Source organism: Sinohyriopsis cumingii, chromosome 6 (assembly GCF_028554795.1).
Source record: "Sinohyriopsis cumingii isolate HCF-2022 chromosome 6, ASM2855479v2, whole genome shotgun sequence".
Lineage (NCBI taxonomy): Eukaryota > Metazoa > Mollusca > Bivalvia > Unionida > Unionidae > Sinohyriopsis > Sinohyriopsis cumingii.
The window spans coordinates 76423610-76441048 of NC_142966.1; the positions used below are offsets into that span (position 1 = coordinate 76423610).

Here is a 17439-nt window from a genome sequence, read left to right on the forward strand (position 1 = left end):
TCTTACACTCTCCAACTGAAATTGGAAGAAAATTGTATTCTTGGAAAACGTTTAATAAAGATATTATTAATATATTGATAATATTAGGTGAAGGCAGGGTTCACGTATCAATAATGAACGACTGTTTTATTGAAATGTTAATACAATATTGTAAAGATAATTTTATGCAAGAACTCGCTGATGAGGTCGATGGAATGGATTAAATGTGCTTTTATAATTGTATAGACAGTAATTTTACACGACTAATAAAGATGATCGATTTGGGGAACTCAGTTTATTAAGAATGAGATATTTACCAATTAGAACAAATACAGAAAAGTACATTTGCATAAGAAAAGCATACAAGGAAAGAAAGTATCACTTTATTGTGTCAAGTCCTATTTTTGATGTACTATAGAGAAAGTAAACACTTTCAAATATTTACATCAATCCAAACATCCAAATATTTTACTCATATGTTCATATGAGTAAACAGTCTGTTAATATACAATTTAGATATGTTTGTTGGTACAAACATATAATTTAAAAATATAATATGACGACTTGTCTTAATTGGTAACTACGTATGCATTAAATTTGCCAATTGTAAGAACTGTTGTCATTTTAAGACTCTATTTATATATATTAACTTACATTATGATTTATGAATTGAATAAGTCGAGAACGCGCGTGAACAGCAGTGTATATATGTCTACCATGAAATGATGTACCTCATATTAAGTCATAGGTATTTCTGCGCCGGCGTCTTAAAGTAAGAATTTTTACGATGATGATAATGATGTTGATGATGCTTATTATTATTATTATTATTACAGTCTGCAGCTGCGCATGAAATTGGGCATACTCTAGGACTTGCACATGAGCAGAGCAATGCTTATCGGGACTCAATTGTTCGAATTAATTGGGATAATATCAATCCAGGTTAGCAAACATTATGTTACTTAAATTTATCAAGTATGATATAAGATATTGAAGAAATATATAAGTATCACTGGTATATTTCAAAACATTTTTAGAGAAAATGATCTTTTTTATTGTCCTTCAGTTTCTTCAAGAACTTAAAGGAGACCAGAAACCAATGGAAATATAGAATAATAATAAAAGTACTATAGCAGAAAACCTTATTCTGAAGTATCATCTGCGACTGTAATGCCAATATTTAAATATTGGCCTATCTTCTAGGAGCTGAATTTCCGTGACCTCGTATGCAAAATTTCCGCGCCTATTCGGTTACTTTCGGGATGTGACGTCATAGTAGCGACTCCGGCAGCCCAAGTGGGAGTTGCCAGAGTAAAAGACAATACCGTTTTGCGTTGCTTACGGGTGTAATAGAACATTAAGAAAAGCCTGTGAACATATTTTTTTTTCTTTTCCGAAAGATAAAGGCATCATGAAAGAATGGGTACATTATTACAAACGAGTCGATTTCAAAGCAACACCATACAGCACTATGTGCACGTTACATTTCTCAAAGGAATGTTACGAGAGGGATCATGAAAAAATAGCAGCTCAAAGATACGCAAATGCTAGGCGTAGACTAAAAGTTGGCGCTGTTCCAGACATACCTTTGAACATTTTAAATCCTGGGAAAAGCGTTAAACGTGTGAGTTACGAAAATGGGCAGAAGGACTAGTAAGTGACCACAAAATGCAACAATCAATCCACATATCTTCTATCTAAAACAGCAGTGCTAAAAACAAATCTGATAGCCCGACACCCTGGGCCCTTCTGGTTTTAGTTCCGGCCCATCCTGTATTCAAAGTGAGGTGCCCGTCAGGCTTGTCGAAACAAAAAGTGTTTGCCTGAGGAAACTTTGATCGCGCTGGTGAAATGAGTAAATGTATTTTCAAGATGTTGACATACATGCCTTAACACGGCACAATCTAAATCAAATCACCACTGTCGTAGGTGAAATTTAGATTTGATTTTAATCAAATCGAAGCTTTGCTAAAAATAAGATTCTAAACCTGTCGTGTTTCAAGAAAACACAATTTTCAGTAATCTTATAAAAATTAAATTTAAAAAAAAAATGCATTGTATACATGTAGTATGCATAAACGGTAATCTGTATTAATTGGAACTGATATAAAACTATTCCTTGGGCAGTTTAAAAAGGAGCGATTAAAAAAAAAGGTCAAAGTTTCACATTAACTGTCTGACAATAGAACGGGGGAGGGACTATTGACGCCCCCCCCCCCCTTGCCCCAATGTGCGACCGCCCATTTGACGTGCCTTTTCTCGCTGTGATACGCCTTATTATTCCCCCATGACAAGCCCCTTTTGCATACTCTGGTCAGTTCTGGCTAAATTGCAAAATAGCTGAAGTTTTGATTTAAGTACGCAAACAATAAAGCCTGTGTGACTAATGAACAGAATCCTTATCCTTACATTGATCTTGTGAAAAGGACTGCCCTTCGGACATACTTCAAAGAAACCATGTTCGACAGTGTGTGTATGTATAAGCACCAGCAATTGATTACCAAATAAACGATGCCTATTTTGTTGTTACTTACGATGCCATGGACTTCATTTTAACAGTTCAAATCTGCAGTCACAAGTTACCGTACATCTGGCAACTGTTTTTCTCAAGTTTTATGCCCCACCTTATTTTCTTAGGTTTAAGTCTTAATGCATGTAACACTGTTTGCTGATTAAAATATTTATTTAGAATTAGTTCTTTAGGGCCACATATACTGCATGGTATATTTTGTTTTATTCCTTGTAATTTAATCATGGTAATTAAACTTTTCATATACGGTAGAGGAATGTCAGGTGTTAACTGGCCGAGTTTCTTTGGCGGAAATGGAGATGCGATTCTGTTTGCAGAGAAAATTTCAACGTGATCCTTCATTTAAGCTAATTGGTGACAATTTTATTCTTTTAATTATTTTTTTTTACTATAGTACTGTTGTAGTTCTTTAAAAAATCTGAAATTTACTTGAATAATGTTTAATCTTCATGTTCTATTTACTGAAGAAGAAAAAAAAAAGAAAAAAACTGTTGTATGATATTAATTATTTCGTCCAGTGCAGGGTTTAGACGTGTGTGCGTGTGATTTGAATTTTTAACGTAGCTTTAACAATTTTTCAGTCATATCGCTACGATGTCAGCAGTGTGGCAGTTTAGACTGTGGATGGCATACGTTATATTTAAAAATGGTTTGGGGTTGGGTTTTTTCTTCTGACAAATGAAAATTGACAGACATAATGTAATAATCGGGACTTCGCTGCACAAAATTGAGAGATATTACGAGATCGGGATGTAGATGAGGAAATACCCCCAAAATCGGGAGGTTTTTCTCCCGGCTTGAGAGTTGACAGGTATGAACTGTCCGGGCTTGTGGAATTTCATTCAGGACTTTAGTTTATTTAAGTCACCAGCCCGGGGCCTGTGCCTAACAAATTTCTTTTAGTACTTATCAGTACAGTACATAAACTATTATATCAACTTTTGAATGTGCAACCCAAATGTGGTCTCCTGTCTGCCTCGCTCGCCAATGTTTATGTTTGTATTCGAGGACTCGCTAGTATAGCGTCACGGTACCACGTGATCTGTCGTCTCATTAAAACTCGGAAAAACTCGGCAATTTACGGAATCGTGGTATCTTCCACGCAATATAATCACTACCCGCTTACGATATTTCATTTATAAACATTGCAGTGGAATTAAAATCTGTAGAGAATTACATACGTAAAAGGAAAATTTTGATTTCTAGTCTCCTTTAAGTATAATAAGTGTACATCCAGTCTCTAAATTTTATAAATCGTCGTTTTCTAAAGAAACCAATCAAATACGCAAGTGAGACAGGTTGAAATACAACAGAAAAACAAAACTTAATATCACTTCCAATACCAGTTGATTTACTTATATATTGTTCATCTCATATTTTTTAACACGTAGGGAAGATTTCAAATATGGATTTTATGATATTTGTACTGAATTATAGCAACCTACATCACGAGTGTTTTGAATTTTTTAGACTGCAACAATCCCACAATTTGATTAAAGTGTCTGAAGAAATCAGTCTCAGACAAGAAAACCAGTCAATGTAAATAGCTTCTACTTAAGTGTCTATGGGGCACTACTTCGAGTTTGCGCAATAATACTTATTGTAAAATTATGTTCAAATTCTTAATTGATGCCGCAATATTCGATTAAAGTTAGTTTTGTTACAAGCCATTTTTTCTAAAAGTGATAAAGTCTCAGAGACATGACTTGTTTCCTAATTTAAGATACTCGGGTTATTCCAAACACTTCATTCAACAGAGATTCAGAGTTAATACATATAAGCTAATAGTGATCCAAATTTTGAGATGTTGGGTGGTGGGATTATCAGAATATTTTAAACATTCACTTCTCTTTCTCTCTCTCTCTCTCTCTTTCTTGTACATAAGCTATTTTTAAGTGAAAGGACCTATCTAAGATGCAGACTTTTAAAACTCTTAAAACTCTTTTAAAACTCTTACCCTAAAATTTATTTATATATATATATATATATATATATATATATATATATATATATATATATATATATATATATATATATATATATATATATATATATATATATATATATATATATATATATATATATATATATATATATATATATATATATATATATATATATATATATATATATATATATATATATATTTATTTATTTATTTATTTATTTATTTATTTATTTCAGCCTATGCTAGCCAATTTAATATAGAATCTGGAAGTAACTGGTTCTCTTTCGACTATGACTACAGTTCCTTGATGCACTACGGACTCTGGGTATGTTATCAAGTTAAACATGTGGCATATACTACGTGTGGTAATTTATTGTTTCAATAATTGTGATGATAAATAGATTGAACGCTTGCTTTATCCTAGAATTTATGTTTTACTATTATGAACATTTCCATTAGAAACATATTATCAATAGCACATTGCTTTTCTCACCTGTGTTTCGAACACATATTTATGTCTCAGAAGGCGTAGTCCTTTTAGGATTTGGTGTTGACCTTTTGACACTACTTAAACATAGAGCTGGCGCTAGATGCAATGGTCTACTCGGATAAATTGAACTATGCCGATATTACGTGCTCATAAAAAGATATACAAGTCAAAAAGACTTGACGAAATGCAAAATAAATTTTACACTGTTTTCAGAACAGATCTACCTAAAGCAGAACAAAAAATGTTTGTCCGCACACACACACACACACACACACATCAATTGGGTCGGTAAGTTATGAATACTGAATTACGTCATAACCTGTCTTAGATTTGCAACAAGTATGTTTAAGAAATGGAAAATGTTATCAGCTGATCACAATTGGTCTTACTTCACCTAAACATATATTATATCATCCGATGAATGACCTAGATTGTCTACAGAATGTATACAGGGATCAATAAGTCAATTTTCTTAAACATTTTCAAAAAGATAACATTGCTTATAACACTATTTTAATATAATCCTAATGATATCTCCTATACGAATTATTTTCTAAAGGTATTCACTGTTTTCCTTGGTTTTCTCTATTTGTTTGGAAATGTTTTCTATAAGGGTGGCATAGTTTCCTGCCAACTAACCAGCAAGCTAGCGTGACGGCTTCTGACCAGCAAACCGGACTAGATTAAGGAACAAATATTAGGATTCACGTTGTCTCTTCATAGCCAATCTTTTAATTGTGTTGACAAAATTCATGTATTTGTTGTTCACTTTTTTCCTGCTTAATTTTGCATCTCCTTGGTATTTAAGAAAATGCTCTTATTTATTACACACAAGGCATTATAGCGATATTTTACTCTCCACTTGCAAAAATTATATCTAAACAAAAGATTTTACAGCCTTTATATAAATCTCCGTTCTCTGTTGTTGTTCTTTCTCCTACATTTTAACACAAGTTGTCAGTTTTCGAACTTGAGCTTCAAGCATACTTTGCGGTATGGATTGTCAGAAAAGTAGCATTTTTCACCTTTCTTAATTTCTCTTTCCCTAGGAGTGTAACTGATTTTGGTCTGCATTTTCCACTGCTTTTTTTAGCAAGCCATTGACAATATATGATAAGAAATGAATGATCATGTATTCTGTTTAATTTCTATTTTTTAATGTTTCAGTTTCTTTATCTTTCCTTAACAAAGCGAGGAGCACGAACTTCAGCATCTGTTACACGAATACACTTATTCAGCAAGTGTTTATTCGCCTGTTTTTACGAAGGTTAGCACTCCTAGCCAAAAGTTCCTAAATTAAATATAGAAGTTCATCAGGTTGATAAAATAATTCAGAGCTGAAAACATTTTAAAATTTTCTTTTCTTTTCTGTGTCAGATTTGACACTGAGATGTCCGCCATACTGTCTTCTTCCGTCTAAATGTTTGATTACTTCATGATCAGATTACACAGGTTCTATTACTTCATGATCAGATTACACAGGTTCTATGTCGTAATCATTCTCTATATCTTTTCTCTTTAGGATTTTACCAGAAACAACCAAAAAGTAATGACTATACTTGATAACAGATTGGAATACATGGTACTGACTAGATACGAAATGGATTACTTTTACCCGGCGTATGAAGTCCAGTTAGTTCTTAGACTCAATGGTAAGTAACATAAGTATTATTAAGGTACTACCTCTAAATTCTGCAGACATACACTCATGAGCGTCTGAAGGAATACTTCCCTGGGAAACATCCTAAGAGAGGGGTCAACCGCCCTTCACCAAGCCCACCTACCACATCTGCAGACACCTCTGTATATATCATGTGGTGGCCAATAGCATTCATCAATACATATAACAATAGGTTTCATCGACATGTTTCCAGAACTAAAACTTATTGTACGCAAGACGTTTCTTAAAGAACATATGTGTAAAGATAGCACTTCACCGTATATGTTTAGACGGATTTGACAAAGAGATTGAGTGAAAGATGACGTTCTTACAGTCGAGATAACAATAGAACGTAATATTGTTTACATTTAGATTTTAATGACAAAATAGTAATACATATGGTAAACACTAGCAGCTCTAAACTAAACAAATATGGGAGTATGCATTCAGCAACTTACTCATTCACATAAGCATCCATACACACACATATGCATGCACATTCACGTGTACACATCATCCGATTATACACACAAACATTTACATATGTGTACCAATAAACATACATATTTCCAATAACATAGTTTACGATTATATTAAGTTTTTTTTAAAATACCCATCTATTGTCAAATATTTCCTATTTACATTTCTATAGCCGCTATATATTTCTATATTCAAGATAAAAGCAACAATCGTTTTGAACAGAGATAAATTCGGACCGGGTCTAGAAAATCTGCATTCAGAAATATCTTGCTCTGCACATTGAATTATCAGACTAATTACATCCTCAACTTGAGTTTCATTACATCCAAGTATAATAGCTATATTTGTGAATAAAAAAATATTTATATATGACAACGTTTCCTTTTGATCCATTGTAAAATATAGTTGATACAATTTGTCTTATTTATATGGCAATCCCATATATATATATATATATATATATATATATATATATATATATATATATATATATATATATATATATATATATTAGAGAGAGAGATAGAGAGAGATAGAGAGAGATAGAGAGAGATGTGATAAAAATGTATCGGCATGTAACACAAAATGAGCAAATCTATTTTGGAATAATTCTAATTCTTTTGAGAAATGCTTTGGCACGAAAAATTATATGTAATCGTTTTTAACTTCAAGCATCTAAGATTTTGACAATTTGATGTTCGATATTGTGACAAGAAACATATCTGCCAGTAGCCATCTTCTGAGTTACTAAATTCTAAATTCATATTTGGAGCTGTCTATTTTGCGTATTGGGGGGGGGGGGGTCTACTGATAATGTACATAGGCACAGGAAACGGGGTGGGTGAAACCTCGATAATAATTTGTCTAATACGTAACGTAAGTACGCAGGTGGGTTGTGTAAAAATGCACGCATTTGTACGGAGTGAGGGGTCAAGCTTTGCCAGATTTTTGCGTACGTACTGAATGGATGACACTTTTCTTCTTCAAGTTAGTACGCAATTGCTTGTAGATAGTTTTTCATATATATCTCTACATCCTATTTTATTTCTTTTAAAAAAAAATTTTATCACCATCAAAAGCTTATCCTCATATATTCCAACTAAATGAAATCACCAATATTTGATATCGAAAATTGGAACAAACTTTTCAAATAGATTCGTCAGACAATATTCCTCTAAGCCATGCAATTTTCAACACTCATGATAAAATATCAACCATATTTAATCATGATAATCCTTAACAGAAATATTCCTTTGCAGCTTGACCGTTAACCCATGCTATACAAATTTATAAAAGTGTGTATTTAGTTCACTAAGAGCCTGTTTGAATGGATTTCGTAATCATAATAGAAGATGATTAATTTTAGAGAGAGCTAGAGTGTTTATCACAGTTATCCCTCGAAATGGAGTTGCAAATCTTTTAGTCCGCCGAACTGGCAATTTCTTAACTTCACGAAGTGTATAGAGAACATTAAAAGTTGTAATAATGTTAAAGTTAGTTAAATACTTAAGGCAACAAACATAGTACAACACCAAATAAGTGTATTTTCTGGGCATTATTTATAGGTTACTGTATTTGTATGGACAAATATGAAAGAGTGGGGGGTTTTCTGAGCAATACTGCACGACCTTGGGAGTGAAGTATTAGTCCGAAGAAACGAGTTCATATTTTCTTATTAGAATGGAGTAACCTTTTTGTTAAATACTCATTTCGTTTTTCTACCTAAGGCTTAACAATAAAGAATGCACTACAAACACAACACAAAGTAATTGAATTTATGCTGTATTTCAAAATAAATACACAGCCGTAATTTCATCATTACACAGTGCCAATGTTAATGCGCATACAGCACCACCAGGCTACCTTTTAACTTCGTCGCGAGCTCGACATTAGTTTGAAAAACATTCTCGTTTTGATTTTCTTCAAACTGAAATTTTCAGTAGTATTTTTGATGAATGTGCATTGAAGAAACTTCTCCAGTTGATCTGAAATTGATGGATTTTGTTTTTATGTTGATCCACCTCAACTCTGTTTTTCTGCTTATGATGGACTAGGATTATTGAGTTAATTCATTGCAGTACGCAGAATGTGATTTCATTTGGAAATGTAATCGAAATGTCAGTACGATCTGAGTGTGTATCAGGTTTTCCATGACTTGGGTCACGTCATTCGGATTTGCAGAACTAAGAAAGTACATTTTGAGTAAATTAATGATGCTAAAATTGTTAGTATATTTATTGCCATTCTTATTGCCAGGCAAAGAAGACATGTTTATGCTTGTATCGCTAGCATAATATTGCATCAAAATAGTCAAACGGGGAAATATCGCAAATTGTTGTATGACAGTTCATTTAGCCAGGGGAAATAATACTTTTCGAAGTCTTGACTTATTGGCTCTGATATTCTTTGTTTCCTACTAAAACATTCAGTTGCACTTTTCTTCTCGAATTTAGTATTTCACTGGTTTGTAAAATGGTACGCCTCTGAGAGATATTCAATATCCCTTGGCCTTCATATGCCTTTCTATGTTATTTGAATATACCTTGGAGAGCACTGTTCATAGTCTGAACCATTCTATTTGCGAAACGTTACGAATATTTCTATACTATTATAGGCACACATGTGCAGTATGAAACCGTGTAGTATCAAACAATGCTGTACAATTCTGACAACGTAAAGTTAACCTGTTCTACTTCCTTTTCAACCTACCTTTTTCAACATTTTTACTAAGACCAGAAAATAAGTAATATTGATTTAGAAGATATAAAACACATATAATAGATTTTTTCTGAACCATCAAGAGTAAGTGATGTGCTAAGAAAGAAAATAGGTTGTGTTATCTATGTAAATTCCCCTAATATTGTAATTTGTCTTTATTATATCTACTAAACATCTCTGAACACAGGAAAGATATATTGGGAGAGTTGATCTCTCTGTCTACATTCTCTTTAGATACCAAACGACTTGGAGATGAACTTTATGAAAAGAAGCCAGTAAAAGTTGGAATTATGACACACGTCAGTAAGGTATATTTCCAACAAACTGAGGTGTTGTAGTAAATGGGCGGGTCCATTAATCGCTGTGATACATTGATATACAGCTAAAGTGTCCACATGTGTTTAGACCAATGTGTCATTTCTGATCGAAAGCAATACAAATGCGCGCGCGTGTGTGTGTGTGTGTGTTTATGAGTCTGCCTGAGAGAGACAGAGACAGAGAGAGAAAGAGAGACAGAGAGAATTACTGAAGTGGCCCGGCTGCCTTAGAATATTTTTTTTTAAATATATTTACATTGCTTATTCAGAAACTTTCTGTCCAAACTTTAACATGGTGTGCTACAACGGTGGATACCTGAGCTACGTAAATGGAAAATGTCAGTGCCGCTGTCCGTTTGCATTCAATTCTGGAGACGGGTGCCAGACATTAGAACCTAACGGTGAGATACCTTGTTAGCATTTTAAACCTCGCTCTTTTAGATTTGGTGCATTGTCTCGTACCTTTGCATCTGTTCTTGCCTCCTCAGGGTTAGCTTTATTTCTGTCTTAAAATAGATAAGCTGGTCATGAGAGAACTTTCAGATCTTGTAACATCTTGGCTATTAGGACGAAATTTAAATTTGTTGACAGCAATTTATATCAGTCAAGGCTTATTAGAAAATAAAACGTATTAAAGAAAGAAATCACCAATCACAAAATATTATGTGAATCGATAAAGATGAAGAAAACATATAATTTTAGCTCAGCTTGCCGCGCACTGAAGTTATTAGTTGTGTATCAGATGGGCATTGCTGGTCAGAAGATAGAATGATAAATCTGTTCGCATAAGGAATTTTGTATTATGATCGTCGTTACTGTTGAAGGATATTGGCCCTTAGCGTCGGCTACTCTATCAAGTATAACTAATGTTAGATCATGTAATCAGGTTTAATACCTATTAATATATTATTATAATAGCATGATATATTAGTTTTCATGCTATATATATTGCTCGGCTTTCATTTAAAAGTGTGTGTGTAATTCCCTATATACAGCAAAAACAGATATTGATTACACTGCCATTGTATGACTTAAAACCGATAATCTGGTACTTACCTAAGAACGTGTGTCCGTATACATTTAGTAGCAACTTCTGTTGTTAGTCTGCAAAAGGGTTGTTGCAATGTGATTGGCTGTCCGCTAGATTTAGCAGCTAAAATGGTGGATTTACCGACGTAGTCACATGGTCGAGTGGTCTTGGAAATAATTATCTTAGAGCATAAGTAGTAAAATTCTCTTCGACTGGAAACCGCAACGGATGAAAACAAAAGTTTTCTAGAACTTTAGTCTACGAGTGTGATCTTCAGATGAAATTGCCTCAAAATACTTTGTAGGCCAGATTTAATGACAACCCTACAGTATGTAGTTATATCTGTCACCAGTAACGACCGCCAAAATATAAAATAAATCCTTATAGGGACAAATTTATCGGTACAGGTATGACTGGCTTATCTTAAAGGTGTTTCGAATTCTAAATATTTGTTACAAAGTATTCTAATGTTGCAAACAAAAGAAGAAGATAAAATGTATCCAATGTCTTGAATATTGGGAGCAAACTTGACGTTATTAAGCATGGATAGTAATGTTCCAGTTATGTCTACTTGCATTTTTGTGTATGTATCTCAGAAGACATTAATTAGTTTCTAATTGCATCTCCACAACACTAGCATTACCCGATGAATATAATATCAAACTATAACCAAATAACAGCCCAAGTTTCCAATTATCCTATAGAAATGGAAAAAATAGTGTTTGTGTCATATTGTGAGAGATATTCCACATAAATTTAAGTATTCTGTTGAAATCATAACGTGCAAATAATAACGTTACCAATAGCTTGAACAAAACGTGACATCTTAATGTGGCGATGATTAATGTTACAAAAGCATTTTAGCATAAAACCAAAGGTGAAAGTCAATATAAGTATAAGTTGATATTCTTTACCCTTTTATTTGGAACTTATTTAGCTTTGTGGCAATTTCACAGCTTACTTTTTCAGCAAAAAGGATGAACTCGAGGTGACATATTTGATATCATGATTTTAACTTTGGGCTACGTTCATACGTTAACCATTTCTCAACCAGTCATTGTAACCATATGTGAAGCAAAGATTTTTAAGGGCTGATTGTTCTATTTCAGCTCCAGCGTTATCGTGGCCAGCAGGTTCGTTTGCTTTTCTGAAGCCGATACAAGGGTGCCCTGTAGGTTTCACGTCAGGGTTTGTCAAGCGCTACAAAGATCCCAAAAGCTATACCAGCACCGTTTCAAGTGATTTTCATGCTTCCGGAGAATACACCGTCTACGCCTATGTTAGAGAGGATTTCTGTGTCAAGGATGACACATTCAATGGCAGCCAAACAAACCAGGCCCAATGGAACCCGGGCAGCTACTGTATTCATAGAAAGGGTGGAAGCTGTCCACTAGGTATCAGTGAATCTATATAAAGCCTGCTTGCACTAACACAATCAAATCGATCACATTACTTAGTGCATTTAGTTCCATTATTAATACAAAATAAATGAGCTCAGATAATGAAATACAGGTCACAATCCCACTAATTGCCGGACCCGAGTCAAACTGATATACCTGCAAACAATTATAATTAACGTTCCACACATGTACCAACTCAGAACTGCACAAAAGACGTTACCTTGCTAATAAATGTTAACATGGCGAGAGAAACATGAGAATAATCCTCTTGATTCGTGACACCTAGTATGACAGTTTTGAGGCTGCCAATCTAATTTATTTCTTTTTTCTTTCTTTTGTAACCCAGAAAAGCAAAGGAAACTTACTGTGTAATCTAATTTAGAAAACTATCAGTACATCTCAAAACCGCTTGGTCAATTCTCTGACTGGCAACACCGCACTTTGTCATTTGGAAAGATTATTTTCTTTCTGACTCACGTGCTGCCACTTTCTGCATCTGACCTGTTTTCTGTTTAGATACATATATACAGAATCCACACACACACCAAAATATAAAAAAGTAAAATAAATAGAATAACAAAAAACAAAAATAAACAAAAACAAACTAAAACAACAAACACTGGCTAATAGATGACAATAACTTTCCTCTCAGTTGTGTACCCGGATAGAGTGTCGGCTAATGAGTAGGTTAACTTGAAAGGTGAATCCATATAAACGGATAGTTACGGCATTGTTTTATACAATATGTCTTTTAAATCAGGTTTTGATGCAGGAGCTATCCAGTATGATGACATGGAGGCACGTGGGAATACAACTACCTCAGGTACTGTTCCAGATGGGATCTATACAGTTGGCACAAAGTTTGAATTCTGTTGCCGAAATGACGGGCCTTCAAGCACACCTATTGAACTACCCAAATCTGTACCGTTCACGATGTATACCGGACCCACTGGGTCGTGTCAAGAGGTTAAAGGTGTGTATGATCATAACAATTATATGTCTTAGCTGCAACATAGCAATTGTATGTCTTTACTGCAACACTGTAATTTATGTCTTAACTTGCGAAACTGCAGTTTATGTCGTAACTATAGCAGAGCAGTTTATGTCTTAACTGCTGAATAGCAATTTTTAGTCTTATATGTAGCATAGCAATGTTATGTCTTAACTGCATCATAGTAATGCTATGTCTTAAATGTAACATTACTATGCTATGTCTTAACTGTAACATAGCAATTGTATGTCTTAAATGCGTTATTTTGTACCTAGATATCAAATCATTTTAAGTTATAGACAGCTCATCACACTGCACATACATTTGTTACATACATAGACTGGCAACTGATGGTTTATTAATCTTATTCTGTAAATTATAATGGATTTAACTATGTTTCTGTATTCCTAAAGATAAACCTTTTTTAATTTAACTCGTTTACGAGATTATATAACAATTGTTCCTTCGATTTCGTAAAGGAAACTAACTTATCCTGTCTACCTTTTTTCCAGGCATGCGCAGTTTGAAAGAACGTTACCAATTTTATAACACAGATAATTCGACCATCACGAGCAGAACTGGATCTTACCCTTACATTTATGTCTACACTGGTTCATTTACACGATTGTGGAATATCTACTTTTGCTTTTATTATCCAATTGATTATGGTAAGAGGAGACATATGTATTTTATGTCACTATTTTAAACCTTTAAAATGCATCAATCGCCGCCTCTACATCTTCCTCCTACTTTTCTTCTTCCCGAATTGGACTACTCTCTCAATTCTTGCTCAATCCAGTTCCTTCTTTCTATTTCTGGTTATCAAGATCCTCCCTCCTTCTAATAGTTACATTTCTCTTTTTTCTCTTCAAGTCTCCCTGATAAATCTTTTCTTTTTTTTCTACCAGAGAACTTTTATCTTCGTCTATTTTCCCTTCAACCAACTTCATTTAATTTCATCTCTTGTGACCAATCCATTCCTTTATCTCCTCTTCTTACTTCGCCTCTTTCTTGTATGTTATTCTCCAATCCCTCCTATAATAATAATAATAATAATAATAATAATAATGAGGCTTATTTACAGTGCCTAATTTTTAGAAGCACTGGGTGCTTTAAAATATTAGATAACACATAATAAACATATAATAAACAGATATAAATCACAAAAACAAACAAAATGAAATAACACAAAGAAAAATATGTTGAAAATAATTAAGCAAATATTTTTAAGTCTTTAAGGATGATCTTGTAAATGAAAATGGAGTGTTTTAAGAGCACTCTTGAATGAGATCAGTGTACTAGTGTCTAAGATCGATGGACCATTCGTTCTACTTGGCTTGGCCCTCGCACGGGAAGGAACATTCCCTGTATGGCTTCGTTTTTATAAGGGGTATAATGAGAATACAATGTCGGAAGAGGAGCGCAAGTTTCTGGATAGGGTATGTACATGGGAGAGGTCAGACATATGTAATGAATTGGAGCCAGTCAACAAAATGCAACATAGTGAACATATTTTGTTCTTGATTCTGGATCGAACGGGTAGCCAGTGTAGGTTACAGGGCAAGGGAATGTGTGTTCATTTCTGTCTACTCTAAGGATGATCCAAGCAGCTTTGTTTTAATCTTTTTGCAGCTTATGTTGTAGATACTGAGACGAACCAGACAGACCTAGATTAAAATAATCCAGTCTTGAAAGTACTAAGGAACGCCAAAGTGTTTTAGCTGCATCATTTGAAAGAAAATTGCCAATGGAGTTGATGCGTCCCACCTCCAGATATATATCATTTCATATGTTCATGACATGTTGTGATTAGAGAGATCTGTTGACTGCGTGAATCTAATGTTGGTATTGCTAATACTTATTGTCGGATGTAAAGGTTCTGAGTGAGCAAACCTTTGCGAGGTGATCAGTATTGCATCAGCTTTATCATCATTTATTTGCAGTTTGTTACATGTCATCCATGACTTCAAGTCAAAAATGCACCTCTCCACGCCATGGGAGGTAGCCTCAAGTTCAGTTTGGCTGCTAGATTTTAATATTTGAGTGTCATCAGCGTACAGCTGGTGAAACACCTGATTTCCATATATGACACTTGTGATCAGCTGAGTGTACAGAATAAAGAGAACGCTGCCGAGAACAGAGCCATGTGAAACGCCAAAACATAGATCAACACTGCTGAAATGGTATCCACTTACGGACACAATTTGTGTCAAGCTCAGTAGGTCTTGAACCATAGTAAGCCTTTTTCGTGAATGCCAAATACATGCTGGGCATGGTGAAGATGCCTCAGTATGTTGTAGGACTGAATAGCTTGTTTGGTAAAAGGCTCTTCCTATTTGTGGCCTCAAAAGACCAATAATAACTTTTCGAGATGACATTGTTTCAGCTAGAATATAGAATTAATATGATTTTACGAAACAGTGGATACATCAGTTCCACTTCTGAATCAAACTATCTTTGCAAAGCATGTTAGAAAATACATAAAGTTTCGAAAGCACCTTGTAACTCTTCCAAATTAATTACTCGCACGTAAATATTACTTAATATCAAGGAAATCTTAAAGAAGTGTACTGATAATAGTGTCATACTCTTTCAGAATGCGGGGGAATTTACAGCGTGTCGAATGGTAATCCTGTTACTATTACATCGCCGAACTATCCGCTAAATTATGACAATGCAAAACGATGTACATGGGTGGTAAAGGTGAGTTGATGTATGTATGTATGTATGTATGTATGTATGTATGTATGTATGTATGTATGTATGTATGTATGTATGTATGTATTAGTTATTTGTCTTTATATTTCTAGTTAAATCAGGTATGCACTTATATCATGACATAAAATTCATGATCACCCAGAAATCTAACTTGCTGAAGTCTTTATGTCTATTTTGTAGGAAACCAAATGCAATATATATATATATATATATATATATATATATATATATATATATATATATATATATATATATATATATATATATATGTATATACTATTCGAAAGAGACAATTCCACACGTGTTAAAAGCGATTGCCGAAAAAAGTATGGTCGGACTGGATCACTTTGATATCAAAAGTTTCTCTCTGGGTACCTCAGAGTTGGAGTCAGATATAAGGGCGATTTCCTGGGAGACTCAAAAGATGCCAGTCATCTTAACTTGACAACTGCATAAAAGGCGGTTGTCTTGGCAAGCAAAGTATGATCAAATATTTGTGCCACTATGTTTTAATTTGCCTGTCAACTAAGCTTATAAAACTGAAAAAATCATGATCATGCACTGTTTACTGCAAGCAAACGTTGAACAAAGGCGCTCTACGTGTTGCTGAGTACACTGGCAAATGTTGCAAATAGAAAACAGTATATGATTCGTTACCCTTTCATGAATATTTACTAAAACATGAGTTCTGATGCAAAACTTTTATGTAGCATTGGAATGGATACTTTTTTACTCACAAACATGTAACCAATTCCAATGTTTGGGTATCGCTTACGTCACAAAATAGTACTTGTCAGACTATATGCGAGGGTCCTAATCCTGTAATAATACACGGTTTTATTGTCATATTCCAGGGCCCTACTGGGACCAAGCTACGCCTTAATTTTGATAGACTGGACATCAAAACGGCAGCGGATGGGTCATGTGAAGATCTGTTAGAGATACGACATTCACTTCCGGGGCACAGAGGATTTTTGTACGACGTCAAAAATCCATTTCATATCTTAACTGAAGATATAATATACATTTTCCTGATTCCAATTACAACCGGTTTGCCTTTTTTTTTTTGGGGGGGGGGGGACTCCAATAACTTCAACAATTATTGTATACACCGTTTAATCTAATTACCCATTATTATTATTATTATTATTATTATTATCTCATACATCTTCTGGATT

The 17439-nt window shown here is 34.1% G+C and overlaps 1 protein-coding gene across 1 annotated transcript in view; it reads left to right on the plus strand.

Moving 5' to 3' along the window:
• The window catches only part of LOC149797250 (uncharacterized), a 49343-nt gene that overhangs the window by 8684 nt on the left and 23220 nt on the right, over window positions 1-17439 (plus strand). Inside the window, exons 8-16 of the mRNA XM_089960378.1 lie at window positions 816-921; window positions 4694-4782; window positions 6470-6599; window positions 10392-10523; window positions 12262-12546; window positions 13313-13525; window positions 14056-14211; window positions 16140-16246; window positions 17116-17237. Coding sequence (XP_089816504.1) covers window positions 816-921; window positions 4694-4782; window positions 6470-6599; window positions 10392-10523; window positions 12262-12546; window positions 13313-13525; window positions 14056-14211; window positions 16140-16246; window positions 17116-17237 — 1340 coding nt within the window. The remainder of the gene's footprint in view (window positions 1-815; window positions 922-4693; window positions 4783-6469; window positions 6600-10391; window positions 10524-12261; window positions 12547-13312; window positions 13526-14055; window positions 14212-16139; window positions 16247-17115; window positions 17238-17439) is intronic.